This window comes from Numenius arquata, chromosome 9 (genome assembly GCF_964106895.1).
Source record: "Numenius arquata chromosome 9, bNumArq3.hap1.1, whole genome shotgun sequence".
NCBI lineage: Eukaryota > Metazoa > Chordata > Aves > Charadriiformes > Scolopacidae > Numenius > Numenius arquata.
The window spans coordinates 54,165,277-54,181,892 of NC_133584.1; the positions used below are offsets into that span (position 1 = coordinate 54,165,277).

The 16,616-nt window shown below is 42.5% G+C and overlaps 1 protein-coding gene across 1 annotated transcript in view; it reads left to right on the forward strand.

Moving 5' to 3' along the window:
* MFSD2B (MFSD2 lysolipid transporter B, sphingolipid) overlaps window positions 1-13,269 on the forward strand; it is a 33,079-nt gene extending 19,810 nt beyond the window's left edge. The window contains exons 7-14 of the mRNA XM_074153449.1: window positions 347-437; window positions 535-656; window positions 3,028-3,111; window positions 4,766-4,846; window positions 8,971-9,080; window positions 10,322-10,465; window positions 11,994-12,170; window positions 13,212-13,269. Of these exons, the coding sequence (XP_074009550.1) occupies window positions 347-437; window positions 535-656; window positions 3,028-3,111; window positions 4,766-4,846; window positions 8,971-9,080; window positions 10,322-10,465; window positions 11,994-12,170; window positions 13,212-13,269 (867 nt within the window). The remainder of the gene's footprint in view (window positions 1-346; window positions 438-534; window positions 657-3,027; window positions 3,112-4,765; window positions 4,847-8,970; window positions 9,081-10,321; window positions 10,466-11,993; window positions 12,171-13,211) is intronic.
* The last annotated feature ends 3,347 nt before the right edge of the window (window positions 13,270-16,616 follow it).

Sequence of the window (16,616 nt, forward strand, 5' to 3'; positions counted from 1 at the left end):
GATGCTGCATGTTTTTGATAAATGACTGTGTATGTCTATAGCTAGTCTTAACATAAGCAAATTTTTAAAACATTCAAGTTACCAACACAGTAGCCCTTTTGTTCACAGCTCCTTTTTTTTTTTTGCAAGAAATATATACTTATGTGCCCTAGATTTATCCTAAAGTAGGTGTTGTTTATAAATGAACTGCAGAAGTGAACATTTTTCAGAGGGGTAAAAGACAGCTGGCTGTATGTAGACGGGCATTTCTTCATTTGCAGATGACTCACCAGAAAGAGACTGAAATTTTCATAATGACTTGTCATTCTACTGTCACAATTTCATATATGTCTTTTTCTTTCCAAAGGCAAAAGTTTATATGATTGCAGCAGGGGTCATAGGAGGTGTGTATCTTCTTGGAATTGTCATTCTTTTTCTCGGAGTAAAGGAAAAAGATGGTAAGATATATTTAAGTATGCCTAGATTTAATAATAATGATAATTTCACATTCATTTCTGAAAAAGATTGTTATTTTATGTATTCTGCTCCTCTTAGATCCTTATGCCTTAAATTCAGACAGAGCAATTCCTTTTTGTAAGGGGCTTGGACTCACCATGAAGCATGGTCCATATGTGAAGCTTACAGCTTCATTTCTTCTCATCTCGACAGCAGTTCAGGTAACTTCAGACTCTCTAAGTCTGTGCGTTGGCCTCATTCCAGTCCCAGCATGGGAGAGTCTGCGGCAGCTAAAATGCAAATAACCTTTGGCTGGTGACTGGAGGTTGTGATCTAGGGGGTGGTGCCTTTCCCTACAAATCAGTAGGGAACCAAAGCCCTTTTTTGGTGCCTGGGGGCCTGTGTGGCTGGAGATGGCTCTTTCAAATGGGAAGCAAAACCAAAGTCCTGACCATTTAAAGATGGCTTCTTTTTTTCTTTTTTTTTCTTTCTTTTTTTTTTTTTCATAAAAGGTGAGGAACTAGTCCTAGTGACCCAGATTAGGTCATTTTATGTTACCCAGCTACAGTGTCCTGTGGTTTCAGTTGCTTAGAGAATGCTTTTTCTCTTTTCTCTGTTCTTCTCTATAGTGTGTGTCACTTCAAACCATTGCCCCTTTCCTTTGCATAGGTGGCTGTTCTCAGACAGTGGCGGAACTGGTTTTTGTGGAGTCTTTTGTCATGGAAGGCGTTAGGTCAGAGTAAGATGATGTTCAGAGGCAGGAGGTCTTACCTGTCTCAGAGTTAGATGGAGTTAATTTTTAAATGAGGACCTGCAGTTTAATGTGGCTCTCGCAAAAAGATGCAATATGTCCTCCCATAGAGAGGACCTGTAAAAAACCACTCAGTAAGAAACCCTTACTCTCCACAGTCCAGCACTCTTTTTAAAGTTTGATTTTTGAGCCATGTTCAACTCAGTGAATATGTTATTTTAATGTGAACCTGTACATATCAGTTGAAGTTGGTTTTATATTGAAAAGCCAGTAATATTCACATTTTTGTCAACAGGCTCTGAGTCACATGAGCCATTGATCAGGTGAATATCAAGACAGAGGGGAAGAACAGGGCATGTAAGAGGGCAGTGCTGTGTTCACCAGCAGTCCTGGTGAATTAAGAAGTTCCTTGAAAGGGCTACTTAAAAGCCTGTTTGCCAAAGAAGCACTGAAGTTTCTCATTGGCCTGGATTTGAGCACAGTTAGTAGGCTGTCCTTTACAGCATCTACCAGTCCTTGCTGGAAGGCCCAAGGATACGAAACAGTAGCAGAAGGATTTCTGCCTACTTCTGGGAGCTGCGGGCACCGAGAGCAACAACAAAGACAGGGAGAAGATGAAAGATGAAAGGTGCCTTATGGTCCAGATCCTTCCAGCATCCACCCAGTCAGTAAGGATGTAGCACACAGCTGGTTGCTGGCAGCCAGCTACTCGCTGGCAACACCCAGAGAGGAAAAGATCTTCTGTCAGTCCATATCTCTTTATTTTTCTATTTGTACAGACTGAAGCAGAGGTGTGAGGGGAGGCAGAAGCTGGAAGCTGTATTGCTCCAGTTCAGCCAGCATAAGCAACCCTTGCTATTGTTATCCAAGGGAGGGACACTGACTTCATGGAATTTAGTGAGTGGATTACTGATAAGCGAAGGAATAGGCAGGTAAAGATGCATTGGCCACAATCCCAGAGTGTGATATTTTACATCTAAAATGAAGGCAGCGTAAACTAGGACACAAGCTAGGGAAGGCTTTGGTGGCAACGGAGAAGGGATATAACTTTTATCCTAATTTGTATGCAGATGATTGGCCACTTAAAATCTACAAGCGCACAAAGGAGCAAGAGTTGATCACACTGCTGTGGCACGTGTATTAAATCCTTCTCTGTCATTCTGCTTCTGCAGAATTGCTGGAGCTGGGCCTGAACCATATTCTGGTGTTCAGAACCCACCTGAGTTCTGCAAAAGCAAGGTGGCAGTGGCTTCATGTGCCATTATAACACAGTGAAGCTCATCCAATGAGTGCTCAGACTTACGGAGATATCCGACCCAAGCTACACTCTATAGCCAAGGTTGTATACAAAACCAGCAGGCAGATGCTTTACTATGGGAAGTTGTCGTGGGTATGATTCCAGCTGAAGAGTAGCTTGCTTTGGCGTCAGAGCTTCTGATTAAAGATTTATGGCATTGCTATGGAAAAGGAAGGGCAATTTCTTGCAGTAATCTGCAGCGGTGGCTGTGACAACACCACAAGGCAATTGCAACATAGGGAATAAAGCCTTTAGACAGAATCCTCTTGTATGGCAGTTCCTGTTTTGGTCATTTTTATGCTGTATTAGGTGCATGGTTTGCCTCTTGCTTGCCCCAATATTATTCCTATGTTACTTTGGTGACAGCAGGAGAGTTATTGCTTCTTTAAATTTTTGCAAGCGAGGGAAAAATGAGACTCCCAAACCCTATATTTAACAAATCAGTCCCAACTGTGTTTGGCTAGTATGGAGTGTGACGTCATTTTTTTGTCTTTTTGTTTTTCCTTTCTTTTCTGGTGGTCGCCAAATGTCTTCAATTCAACAGCTGGAGCAGAGCAACTTTGTCCTGTTCTGCACTCATGCTGCTGATCTTCGCAATCACTTCCAGTATTTGGTGGTTACCATCTTGGTGAGTTGCACTTCCCTCCCATCTTTTTATTTGATAGCTGGTTCTCACTGGTTGTTGGCACAAAATAACACAAGACAAGCACAGCTTTTTGTCTAGACAGAGCTGTTAAGAAGCTACACTATCTTTTGCATTGACTGTTTGAAATAAAGCTGGTGTTCTCTACTGTACTAAAAAATTAATGCTTTGGAGCTTTTAATTCATTCCTTGTTGCTTTTACCTGTAAGTCACTTCCTGCTCCTATAAAAGACAAAAGCTGCTGCCGGAACGGAGGTCTGGAACTGTAGCTCCTTTTTCCCTTTCCCCGGGCTGATATACTGAAAATTAAACAACTTTAATTTTGGTATTCATACACGTGAGCCTTCTGGGCTAGGCAGCTTGCAAGGATAAATATTTAAAATATCCAGAGATGTGAATATTCCTCTCTAGAGCAATTGGCAGTGTGATAAAACAATCCTTTTACAGAACCTTTTCTCTTGACACGCAGAGGTAGAATTCTGCTTGCTTAGGTGATACTTATAGCTGAGGTTACATGCTATTCCTCTGTTCCATGATTTACTTTACGATTACAAGTAGTATTAGTTGAAAACTGCGATTTTCATCCTTCTGGCCACAGTCCTTTAGACACAAGTAGAACAATTAATGCTGCATAATTACTGGGATGGGCATGTACTGCACTTTTGAAATATTTTGTAGAGAAGTTGTCTACCATATAGAATACTGCAGCAGGGGTTTTCAGGGAAGCTGTTGCATGACTTGTGACCCATTTGACACAGTGACTTTGTGGAACCATCTTAGGGGAGCATCATTTCCCCTTCTTGGTCGCAGCCTCCCACCCTTTCTACCCCTTTTTGATTCTTCCTTTCCCACGTTATAAGACAGATGTTTTCCAGTTATTAAAACCACAATATTGGAGAGCAAGGGATGACTGTTGGGTACCTTCAGGCTCTGCAAGTAATGGACACCAAGAAGAGAGACAAGAAATAGTGAAGTCAGTAAAGAGTCAAATATAACTGTAACAATGAGATGACAATTGAATTTAGGTCAATTGTAAGACTGTCCTGAGTAGCAATACTTCATTGTATTGGTACGGTGTTGCCTGTGATTATTGCTGCTACCAAGTGAGTATTACAATACATGACATGGTAATGTTGACTGTAAGCGATTATTTCTCTTGCAGGTTGTTCCTGAAAATAAACATGTAGTATGGGATATGTACTCTAAGTATGTCTCAAGATAAGTGTATCTTGTGCTTCAGCTTTTCTCCTGTACAGTGAAGCGGAGCTTAATTCACTTGTCAGGTTCGGCTCATGAGGCAAAAGACATTAGCGCAAAGTATGACTATTTGCAATATGTTTGAACTTCAATGACTGTGTCATGTATAACTTTAACTGCTGTGGCTTACATTAGGAAAAGGAAATTTTAAGATACTGCCTTCTGTGGAAAACCCTCTCACAGATAGGTTTTGTTTGTAATATGTAATAGTGAATCAAACCCAAAAAAAAATCACTCTAAGGATGAGGAGAAATAGGAATCTGCAAGTTCATCTTCCTTTCAGACCTTAATGCATTAGACAAAAAGATGTCTGTGAGCTCTGCAGCTGAAGAAGACAGTGGCAGTAAGCTCAGTACAGATACGGGTTTTTTTTCCATTGTAGGTATCAGCGGCTGTGAGCATTCCTTTCTGGCAGAAGTTTCTGCAGCGATTTGGCAAGAAGTGTGCAGCATGTGGGATTTCGGTAAGCAAATCCTTTGCGAAAAAAATCTGCTTGTGCTCACTTCATTTGACAACTGGAGCCACTTCAGGAGCTCTTTCAAGTGCTTGTAACCTCGAGCTACCTGAAACTTGCTGAGTTTCAGAGTTTGTTTCAAATCATTATACCAAAGTTCAGACACATTCCAAGTTTCCGAGAGAAACTTTTGAGAAATGGATTGATGCTGAAAGGAGGTCCCAGCTTCTATAAGAATAGGCACCTATGCAATTCACTGGTCTCAGAAGTGAACCCCAATGAGATTTTGTAAATTCAGATCTGCCTTGCCTCACGTTGACAAGTTATCTGTTGTACAAGGCTTGTTTTGTCTTTCTATATGGTGCTGAGTTGACCACATCTGTAATTTAGTCCCAGAGGAGGAAACAGAAGTCTGTTACACATCCTTCTTTAGAAATTAAGTAGGCAGGGGTGCCCACTTCCCTCTGAACAGAGATGGACAGTTATTAGCAAAGTAAAGAAATAGGTGACCTACCTGAGCAAAGAAGCCTAGTTTAACTCTGACACAGCTCTGCAAAGCCAGCTCAGCGAGCCTGCCCTCCTCTCTGCTGGATTATTTTAAGTCCTTCACTTAGCGCAGACAGCAGCAATTTTCTGTCATCATCCTCAGTGAGTCATTGTATAGGCCTGTTCCACCCCATTTTTCCCCTGTTTACCTTCAATTACCTCTTATGAAAGAGGAAAGAAAAATTGTCTGCCTTGTGCACAACAAAGCATGAGGACTTGGAAAATCCAGCCTGAAGCTGTATGTCAAAATCTGAACAAAGCTGAAAAGTTTAGGTCTGGTGACAATTGTTGAACATAATTGAACAGTTATAATTTTTGGAATTAAAAACTCTGTGTTGGAATGATTTCCAAAGAATCAGAAGTAACTTTAAACCCCAAGTTCCAGATCTGCTGAATCGTTACCCATTTTGAGGCAGGCATCTGGAATCCAAGTCCCATCCTCATTTCTTTTTACCACTCGAACAAAGAGAATTGCCAAAAGCAGTATTGGACCATTGACTGGACCAGGGAATGCAGATTTCCTCCTTAGGAAATCTACTCCTCTGTCTACTTGGCTACAAAAAATGCTTTCTTCAACTGACTTGGCTCTATAAATTTAGTTTAACATGACTGGAAAGCCTGTCAGCACCTCTGTAAACATGGTTTAACTTAATTTTACAGTTGAGTTGCTTGACTGTATTATGGTCTAAGTGGGAGCTGGACTGAAAAAAAGCCACCTCTCTATTTCACCTTGTAGACATTACTCAAGGGACTCGGTGTGTGCTCAGCGATGGATTTCGTCTGGCAACGAATCCAGGGGCTTCCTATACTACCGCCTTGTGTGATCTGTACAACTAATCTGTTCTCTCTCAATGTAAAATAAAATCACATCACTTAAGGCTCCTATGTTTGTCACTGGGGAATGTTCTCCTGGAAGGGAAGGAGACGGGGAGAAAACACGTTTTTCTTCTCCAAAACCTTACTCAGCTTTCACGGTGAAGATGGAATTTGTAATTCAGTTTCCTGAAAAAAAAATAATCCACACTGCTCCAGAATAATTTTCCCTGTTAAAGTGTTCTATGTTGAAGAGACCCCTGAAAGAGTATAGAAGACAGGGTAGGTAGATAAGCAACAAGAATCTTGGTTTCTTCCAGAGGTATTCCTCCACAAGAGATGACCAACAGTCTAAGTACTAAGTATCTAAACTTGCTAGAAGTTTAAAGCCTAGATCTTCTGAAGTACAGGGTCCTACCCAAGCAGGATCCTTGGTAGCATTCTTCCCATGATCAGGTTGGTGCACTGGCGAGAAATTCTTCTCTTCTGTTTATTTCCTTCTGCCTCCACGTGCTGTGTTCATTTAGATCGTCTGCTTTGCCCTCACGGGGCAAACGTTAAACTTGCACTCAGTAAGTCTCCCAGCTGGTGACTGCAGGTGAAGTTGCCATGAGAAATTTTAAGAAGTGCGGCAGCTTGTTGGTTCATGGTTTTGGAACGGTGTCTAAAAGTGGAAGATTTCTCTCTCACAAAACTCTAGCGTTTTGGCTGTGGGTTTTGCAGGATTTAGTAAAAAATAAAAACAAATCCAAAAATGCCCCCAGTCTTTTCACCTCTCCTCATTGACGGAATTGTTTCTTTGCCGTCTATCAGCACTGTGCAGCGTGGGAGGCCTGCCCTTGGATCAACCCTGGCTGCGCAGCCCCTCTTTCCAGTCTCCCATCCCCATTTCCACTCACATCCCGGCTGCGCCTTTTCCTGATTTGCCCTCCATGATGTGCTGCTGCACAGGCCAGTACCACCTTTAGCATCCCAGTAGGGTCGCCTTCCATAGTTCTGTCAGGGAATGGATGGAAGGCATGTGACAACCATAGGATATCATTTATGACTCGGAGGACGGCAGCCCTGTGACTTGGGAGCAGGGTGCCAATAAGGGAATATTTGCTTTACAAGTAGGAAAGGAGGAGAAGCATTAGCTGTTTATTGGAGCAGGAACAGTGCCCCCGTGATTGCACTACCATCGCATGAGTGAGACTTCAGGGCATTGTAGCTTCAGTCCTGTGGGCCGTGCTTCTCTTTGAGTAGAAAATTACAGTTACAATGATTATTATTATCGATCTAGATTTTTGTTTAAGTGCTTTGGTTCCCGAGTGGGTGCCCCATGTGGAGCATAAGGCAGTCATAAAATTGCTTATAGGCAACATAAAATCTTGTATTGCTGGAGTGCTCTCTTGTGGTGAAATAACGATTTTGCCACAACGTTGGGCTAATGCAAGGATTATCTGTCTGCGCTGGGAACTTGCAGTCAGGAAAGGTTATTTTCTGCCTCCTTAGGTTAGGAGCAAATGCTTTAGATGGGAAATGCATTTAAAACATAAACATAATGGATTAGACTCCAGGACTCCCAGAATCACTTATCATACAGAACTGTAAATAGCAGTGCTTAGAGGAATCGCTCTCTGTGAAAGCTCATCTCATACCCTTAGCTCCCAAGCTGCAAGTATAGAGGATTGAAACACTTAATGTTAAACTAATCCCCCATCATTAAAAAGCCCCGTAGATAAGCCTCTGGTTCTGGACTCCACATGTGCTGTGCCCATGGTTCACAGGCATGGGAGGTGGAGCGTGTGATGGGTATGGGACAGCTGGGCTGTATGCATTCAATCAGCATTTCAAATAGTGGATTTTCAGTCCTGTAAGCCCGTTGCCTCGAGTTGAAGTTGAGGAAATCTGGTGGTTTCGAGGACCGCCAGAAAACAAATCCTGAGCATCCCGATTTAGTTTGGTTTCGAGAGTAGCTTTAGTGACTTGTGCAATGTCGTGAGCGTATCTGGCCGTGAGGAGTGGGGGTGAAGCACACTGCCTTCCTGGTTTTAGCTGTTGCCAAGTACCTAGATTGCTTTAAAGTGGTCGTTGGAAATGAAGGTGTAAGCAAACTCTTCTCCATTCAAGACTCAAGATCTGTGAAATGAGATATTTACAGTTTTAAATGAGCGTTTAATTACAGTTTAAATTGCAGTTTAAAATTGCAGTATAAATGACCTACCCCTCCCCTTGACATGCAGTGTGATGATGGCTTTGTGTCTAATAGTAAATTAAATGGTTCCTTTGGCCTAGATTAGAAACCGGTGTTTGGTCATCTCTGTTACTAAATTGGCCGAAAAATCTCAGTACAAGCTGATGAGCAATCTCCCAAGAAGTATCGGGGCACAGTTTGGGAACTAGCCCACTTAAGGGCTCTTCACAAAAAGTATTTATATGGCCACACTTCTTTTGGAGACAGAATGTTTAGGAGTATGAATGTGGCCAGGATCTGCCAGTTGGCCTCATGGCTGATAAACAGGCTCTTGGGACTATTTAATTTACTAGCACAAGTATAGCCATAATAATGCTGACAGAGGAGGCGCTGCCATGGCCTGTCCTGTTCTTCTCTGATTCTGCTGGATCGGTTTGGCTCAGGGCTTTTTGGAAATGCCATTTCACCAAAATCCTGAGGCATTGCTGTGCGTGACCTGTTTCATAACGTAACCGTACATTTTGAAAGGAACAATCTATATACCATTGAGCAGTGCGTACTGTGAGTTAGATGTACTGTTTTTCTTCTTCTTCCTCAGTGGATGATTCCTTTTGCAGTCATGCTGGTGACCATTCCAAACCTGATCCTGGCTTACGTCGTGGCCTTCGTCTCTGGTCTGAGCATTGCAGCATCTCTTCTGTTGCCATGGTAGGAGAATTTTACATTTGAGGTGGGGACAGGACTGTGTGTCTCCATTACATGAATGTACTGCGGCATGGGATTTGCCTCTGAAAGAGGCAGAATTTGGCAAGAGTCACTTCTTCCAATAATCTGTTTCTGCTTTTATAGTAAAGGCTATTTGCAGTGACGTGACTTTGCCCTGTTGTTAACACATTACCTCTACTGTAAGCGAAGCTGCTCTTTCTACATAAGAGTATGTAGATGAATCAATAATCTAAGTAGCTATAGAACTTGTGATAACAGTAAATCAGTTGCTTGGGTTTGGTTTTTAACAGGACTGCAGGAACGATGTAGTTAGATAAATCAATTAATGCTGAGCAATTAAGAATGAGCAGAGGAAACATAAACCAAGCTGTGTATATCCCTGCTTGAGCAGTCCTCTCTTATAGATCAAATAACACAAGGGCATGATTAAAAGAAACTGAGAATTCAAGGTCCTTTGCTCTTGAGGACTGAAAATATGTGGGGAAAAAAATACTCAAGGATGAGCAGGATGGAACATTTCCTTTCCAGAGAGAATAATTATTATTCAGGTCAAATTGACCAGAAAGCAGGGCTGAGAGCGCTGTTTTGAATTACTTATTTGCACAATGGCCTGAAAACTCCAAGAGAACATGGAAACATAGTTTGAAATAAGCTGGCAGACTACATAAGCTTTCCTGCACAGAGGGTGAGAAGCCCTTTTTTCCAACAGCAAACCATGACCTATGTTGGAAATAAAATGTCAATTCACAATTGACATTTAAGCAACTTCCCTTCTGATTCCCCGTTACCAAATTCAGTCTCTTTGAAGCAGAGAGAGAATAGGTCTCATTGGTTTCTGAAAATTTTGTTAGCTTGTCAAAAGGGTATCTCAGAGTGAGACTATTCAGACGTTCAGAGTCCCTTGAAATCTTAAGAAACATGGGTTTTGTTGTTCTTTTTTTAATATCACAACTTGTGATTGGGATGACAGTCGCTCTAAAGAATCCTTCACTTCCCAGCAAGTGTTTGATGTTTTTTCGGTGGTTTTCTACTTCGTAGTATGTGGCCATGCATTTCTTACATGGATTTTTGCCTTCCTGTCCAGCTGCAGGACTTTTTGAATTGGATTCTTTCATGTGTATGACTACATCAATCTGATCTTAAAAAAGGAGGAGGGATGTACTCTTTCAGTAAGTTTGGAATTTGAGAAGAGATTTTGGCTTGAGTTTTGCTTTTATCTCTAGGTCAATGCTGCCTGATGTTGTTGATAACTTTCGCCTGCAGAATCCTCATGGAAAAGGACATGAAACCATTTTCTATTCTTCTTATGTTTTCTTTACCAAGATGTCAGCAGGAATTGGCTTAGGAATTTCTGCAGCAGGACTGGAGTAAGTAACACTGTTTGCACTTAGTGGATCTACCCTGAAAGCATTCTGAGGTTTCTCTGCCTTTACCCTGTGGAGTTAATTGCTGTTTTGCCCTGAGCCTGAAAGTGCCAGCAGCTCCAGATGGCTGACCACTAAAGATGGGATTGTTATCATCCAGGCCAGGCTACAGAGCATAAGTAGCCTGCCCTGACATGTTTCAGAGCAGAAAGACCTGACTTCCCTTTAGATTTTCCTCTTTCCAAAGTACTTACGTAAATTTTAGTGGTTTATATGAATAAAGAAGTAAACATGAAAGCTCAGCAGATGAAGGTCCCCCAGATTGTGCATTCCCTGTTGCATCTGGGTTGGACTACGTATACGAGCTTGTAAGTCTTTAGATGGACAGGAGTGCTTTCAGGGGTGACTAGTGGCCTGTTCATCATGAAAGGAACACCAATTCCTGCACGGTTCTAGGCAACTGGACACTGATCAGAGTTAGGAACAGAGTCTTTCTCACAGCTCTGCCCATCACTTGGACCATGTCAGTTTGGAAGATGCTTTGCGTTCTCCTCCCATTTTTGCTTTGTCTGTTCTGACAGTTGAGAAAGTGGTCGGCCATCTCCTGTCCTGCTTTTGTGCGTGACCTGGCAGAAAGAGCCTGTAGCTGCAACTGCACACAAGCACGCAATAAACGCTTAGAAGGGAACTTGTCTGAAGCACTATCTAGCCCTTGGCTCCAAGTTAGGTTTTGGTAACCAGAATGTTTTGCTTCAGGGCCTTCAGCTGAAACTGCTAAATAACAGGCAGTGCTTGGCTGAACGTCTCAGGCTTAGGAATTTTAGATGCTGACTGCCAACACCCTCAAACAAATCGCTGTTCACCAATTAGCCCCATTTTCAGTTGCATTCCGGTTAGCTCCTAGCAATTTGCCAAGGCAGATGTTTGTGGGAGAACACAGAAGACAGAGTGATGCCAAATGGGCTGTAGCTTTCACAGGTGCACATTCAGAGGAAAATAAACTAATTCCACAAATCGGGAATGGGAATGTGAGCATATCAGCAGTTGTGGGACTGCATGGAAGCCCTGAATCAATGAACTGTAAGTGCGTACCTAACTCTAAGCACTTGAACAAATTTGTCTATCTTGAGAAGAGTGCTTAAGTGAGTGTTTAAATTACAGTTAATTACTGCTGTTGAAATTGGTCGGATTACTTGCATAGTTTTAAAGCCTAGCCTAAATACTTTGCTGACTATGAATAGGAAACACATTAACAGATCAATTTCCTTACGTGGGATTCCATGCTCCTCTTAGTAGTTAGATGTTATATAATAATAATGAGAAAATACCGAGGTGATGCAGTTACCTGAAATCAAGCACAAAAATGAGATTCGAAAAAGATTTGAAACACGTAGTGGGGGAAAGGAAAAAAGAGACGTGGGAAAAATGGGAGAAAAGTCTTGAAGAGTGTTGGGGGGAAGAGAGCCTTCAGATGAACAACTGCCGTTTAGCTTTAGACACACCCACACCGCTCTCATTTCCATTTGTTTAGGTTTACTGGATACAAGCCAGGGATATGCAGACAATCCGACGACGTGATCCTCACACTGAAAATCCTCATTGGAGCGGTCCCCGCTATCCTCATCCTTGTAGGTTTATTTATACTTCTTTTCTACCCAATCACTGAAGAAAGTCGGAAAGAAACAAAGCTTGCGCTTGAAGCGTTAAGGTGGGTTTGTAGCAAACAGCAGTAACGTGACCACAGCAGCTCTTGGTTGTACTGGGCAAAAAATTATTAGCTACCAACATAGACCTCTGTATTCTTTACAACAAAACAAAACAACACTTGATTAGCTGAATAATTAACTGAATGGTACCATTACGTGCTCCAGTGTCTTAATTTTGTAGTGTGGTACTACCTGCTTAGAGGACCCTTTATCAGCTGCTGTATTTTACTTTTTCTCTGGGATGGCACACAAAGCACTACTGCGGTCAGTGTTTCGAGCCAGAAATGAAGAACATTCTACATAGATTAAATTCCTGGAGAAAATGTGAATAGTTACAATTTCCTTGTATACAGAAGAAAATGGGATTCTTGAGTGAATTCTTGGTGTTTATGGCATATTAGAGACATCCAAACCATTTAGAGGCGTAGGCAGGAAAGATCACGGGAGAAAAAGAAAGGAGGCTTTGAGCTGTTCTTTCCCTTTTTACCCAATCACTCCCTTCCTCCCCTTTCCTCCCTCTCCAAAAAAATCTTGCCTAGCTCAAAGTCATCCACCTCTGTCAAGTGGAGCCTTGCTGTATTGAGGACATACACAAGAACAGTCTGTCCTAGCAGGCTGATGGATTAAATATCAAAATATGCTGTTACTCTGTCTTTTTTTTTATTATCCCAAGTTGCTGGAATTGGAAACCGATTTCCATGCTAAGGGATCAATTCCAGGGTCTAAGCCCAGGTATCTGGGACCAGTTAATTGCCTGAAGGTATCTAAGATACCTGCACGGGGTTGGCAGATTTGCCACAGGCCTCTCGGGCACCAGCTGCTTTCTTGAGTGGCAGCTGTAGGGACCAGAGGGGACAGACTGAACGATCTGAAACAGGACCGGTCCCTCTGTTTAGGTACGTTAGTCACTGTCCGTAACAACCACACCTTGCTGGGGGTTCTCAGTTTTTTGAAATTGCCGAAGTGTAGCTTAATTATTTAGTAATGAAAGGCAGAAGTCTGTTCACTGTTCACCTAAAAGCAGCCTGTTCTGCTTTTAACAGAAGGAGCCATCAAAGCACAGAGAACCTGGATGACCACGAAGAGGACACCTCGGTCTGAAAGCTCTGAATTCAATGGCTTTCCAAGTCCAGTCTCCCATCCCACGCACAAACTCAGCGAGAGTCTTCCAGGTCATTTCTCCGCTCGCGTTTTATCGAAAAGGATAAAGGACGATTGTGACAGAGTCAGGGATGAAATCAAGAGAGGACACCACTGTGCAAAATACACACCTAACTCCATGTGCTGTGCTGAAAGAGACGTTACAAATGGGCAGGAATGTGAGTTATTGAAGGGTTGGGGGTTTTTTGTTTGTTTTTCAATGATTAACGCAAAGCTGTGATCTCATTGCGACAGGAGATTCTATGAACTTGTAGATCAAGGGGAAAAAAGCGTAAATGTGATTGCACCACCCAAATTTGAACTCATGTGATATATTCCACCCTTAAAGGCTGGGGTAGATTTTGGACATAATCTCTGCCTATAAATTGCACAGTGGTGTGTTTGGAAAGCACTTGGAAATCCTGCAGTGTATTACATGAAGCGAGGATTTACTTTGTTTTGAAATGAAGCAAATCACGGATGCAGACATGTTTTGAGGATTTTCTCATGAAGAGTTTTTCTGAAAGAGATTTTGATGTAATTTACCTTTATAGATTTTATATGAAACAGAACCTTACATTTCCCGTCACTGCAGTTCCTTGCTTCTGAAACCTGTGAACTGATCTTTGTCAGAGAATGAGTACTTAACATTTTCAAAATCGACATCTCCACTCAGGACACCCCAGATCAGTAGTCCCTTCCAAAAATTAGACTATGCCATTCAAATTTCTGAACACATTTTGTGGATGAAAGACACACCTGACCTCAGGCACTTTCTGGAGCACTTAAGTTCAAACCTGGTCATTCTGGGCTGGTTCTGTAGTCGGTGGAGATACAGAGACCTCCAGAGCCTGTCCCCAAGCTTAAGCTAAAATGACTGGACTCTGAAGACGTATCTAAATCTGGAGGGGAGAGTGATGAATCCAAGAGCTGGAGGCTTCTTCACCTTGAAGAACTCAGCACAACGCAAGACAAGACACGAATTTCCAGCCCACTGCCTTCGCTGTATGACTATGTGGGAGGGTGCCTTTATTTTGTCCTGGAAGTGCCCTTGGAGGACTGGCCTGGGGCTGCGTGGGAGCACTTGCAGTAGGTGTCACTGGAGGCAGTGACCACAAGTAATTTGCTCAGGGCCACCTGAAGTGACTCAGTGCTGGGACCGGAAACTGGAAACTTAATGAAAGGTGCTGTGAAGTAAAATCAGTGCATCCACTGAGTGCTCTTTAAGTTTAACACCGAATTCTTTTCAGGCGAGTTTGAAGTCTAAGGCCTAATGAACTGTCCTAATTCAGGAAAACGCTTAATCGTGAGTGAGCTTTTAAGGATGTATTTTTGAGTGAGCATGGGAAAGAGTTAACTCCGTTTAAGACTTCTGTTGAATTGACATCTAAGGCTGGGGGGCTTTTTTGTTTGTTTGTTTCGGTTCTAGGACAAATCAAGATTTGTATGCCTGAGGCATATGTGTTTACAACAATAAAACCCATAAGCCTGTTTACAATTTTGAGTCTGACGGCGTTTGAAATAGCAGATTTACTGCACTTAGAAGTAGGTAAGTTGTGTAGTAATCTCACACGGCTCCAAAACATCAGAGAAAACAGTTTGGGGCGGTTTGATTTATTCTGTAATATTTGTGTATTTCTGAATAGTCTTCGTTAAAAACAACCAGAGGTCCCAGTAAAGGCTGTTCATGTTTTTTAATGGGTTATGTTTTCAGCTGCCGTAAATCTGTAGCTGCACGGCAGTGGATCCCTGTCAGTTTGCGTAAGCCGAATACTCAGCCCAGTGATAAAGGGGTTGCAGAAACTGCTGGCTGCGGCTGATTGGAGTAGTTTGAATGTGGCTTAAGGTGTTATTTCTAGATCACTCGGGCAGTTGCCTCTAAATTGCACAACACCCAACCTGCCTTCAGCCTCTTGCAAGGTAAACTTGGTCGATTGTAAACTGTTTTCCTCTTCTCCAGAGAGACAACGTGATACTTACCCAACGCAGATGTACTCGGTCCTCGCTTTGCACATGGTAGCAATAATGGGAATTGCTGAAATAAAATAGAAAGTTTCCGCAGATGAAATGTAGCCGAGTATTTTTATATTTTGAAAATCTTATTATTTTATTTGATTATCAGAGTTGTACTTTTTTTACAAAAATGAATGTATTTTTGTAAATAAAAAGAATGGAAGAGGAAGCGCAGGGCAAGATTTTTTTTGGTAATTTTCTTTTTTTAGGGCTCGGTGTTGGTGCTGTAAAATGCATGAAATCTGTATGTCTCCTTGTCAGTTGTAGATGCTGTATGTGCCTTAGGTATGTTCAGAACACGTGACCGAAAGAAGCAGGTTCTTATATTGACAACTGTTTGGATTAACCGCTGATCTAACGTAAACCCCATGCCTTGCACTGATGGGCAGCAACAAGGGCCGGGTTCAGTCCCCAGGGGCTCTGAGGCAAGTAATTCCCAGATACAGTCGTGAGAATATGGGAGATTGGGGATTAAACCAGCTGGATGCCAAACGGAAAGCACTTCCCACCTGCATGCCAGTGGTTCCAACAGATGGATTTCCACAAATGGAGGAAGGAAAGAAGAGGATAATGGAGTTACGTGTCACCAAGTAGTCCCCGTAAGGCAAGCCATGCCCATTCCTTGCCCTTGCTGAAGTGTAGTAATGGCAGCCCAAATCTTCTATACTTCTGTTGCTGGGGTGGTCAGCAGCTGAGCTCCTCTGCAGTCTCCTCTTCCAGCTCATAGAATCATAGAATGGTTTGGGTTGGAAGGGACCTTAAAGATCATCGAGTTCCAACCCCGCGGCCATGGGCAGGGACACCTCCCACTAGAGCAGGTTGCTCAAAGCCCCATCCAGCCTGGCCTTGAACACCTCCACACATACACAAAATCTCTAAGGTTCTGTGTATGTGTGGTGGTTCGTTTAACGTAATCTTTCCTAACCCTTTCGATGAACTATCTGGAAGCAGAAAGCTGGTTATCCCACTAAGTTTATCCATAAATACTTGGTACACTTGTCGTGTTACGCCTCATATAACCTATACAAAAGGTTGTTATTAACCCACGTTACAGTTCAGCTGAAATAGATAAAGTACTTAATTTACCAACAGTATCTCAGCCAGAGAGCAACAGCCTTAGTTGCAGGTTCTGCTAGTTCCTGCCCCCAGCCCCCTGCGTTAGACCACGGTGACTTCCAACTGCTCACACATCCCTCTCCAACGTTTTCAGCATCGAAAAGCAAAATCTCATTATCATTAGTGTTACGCTTGATACATCTTCAGCCATTTGGGCCTTTGTTTAACGTTCAGCCCAT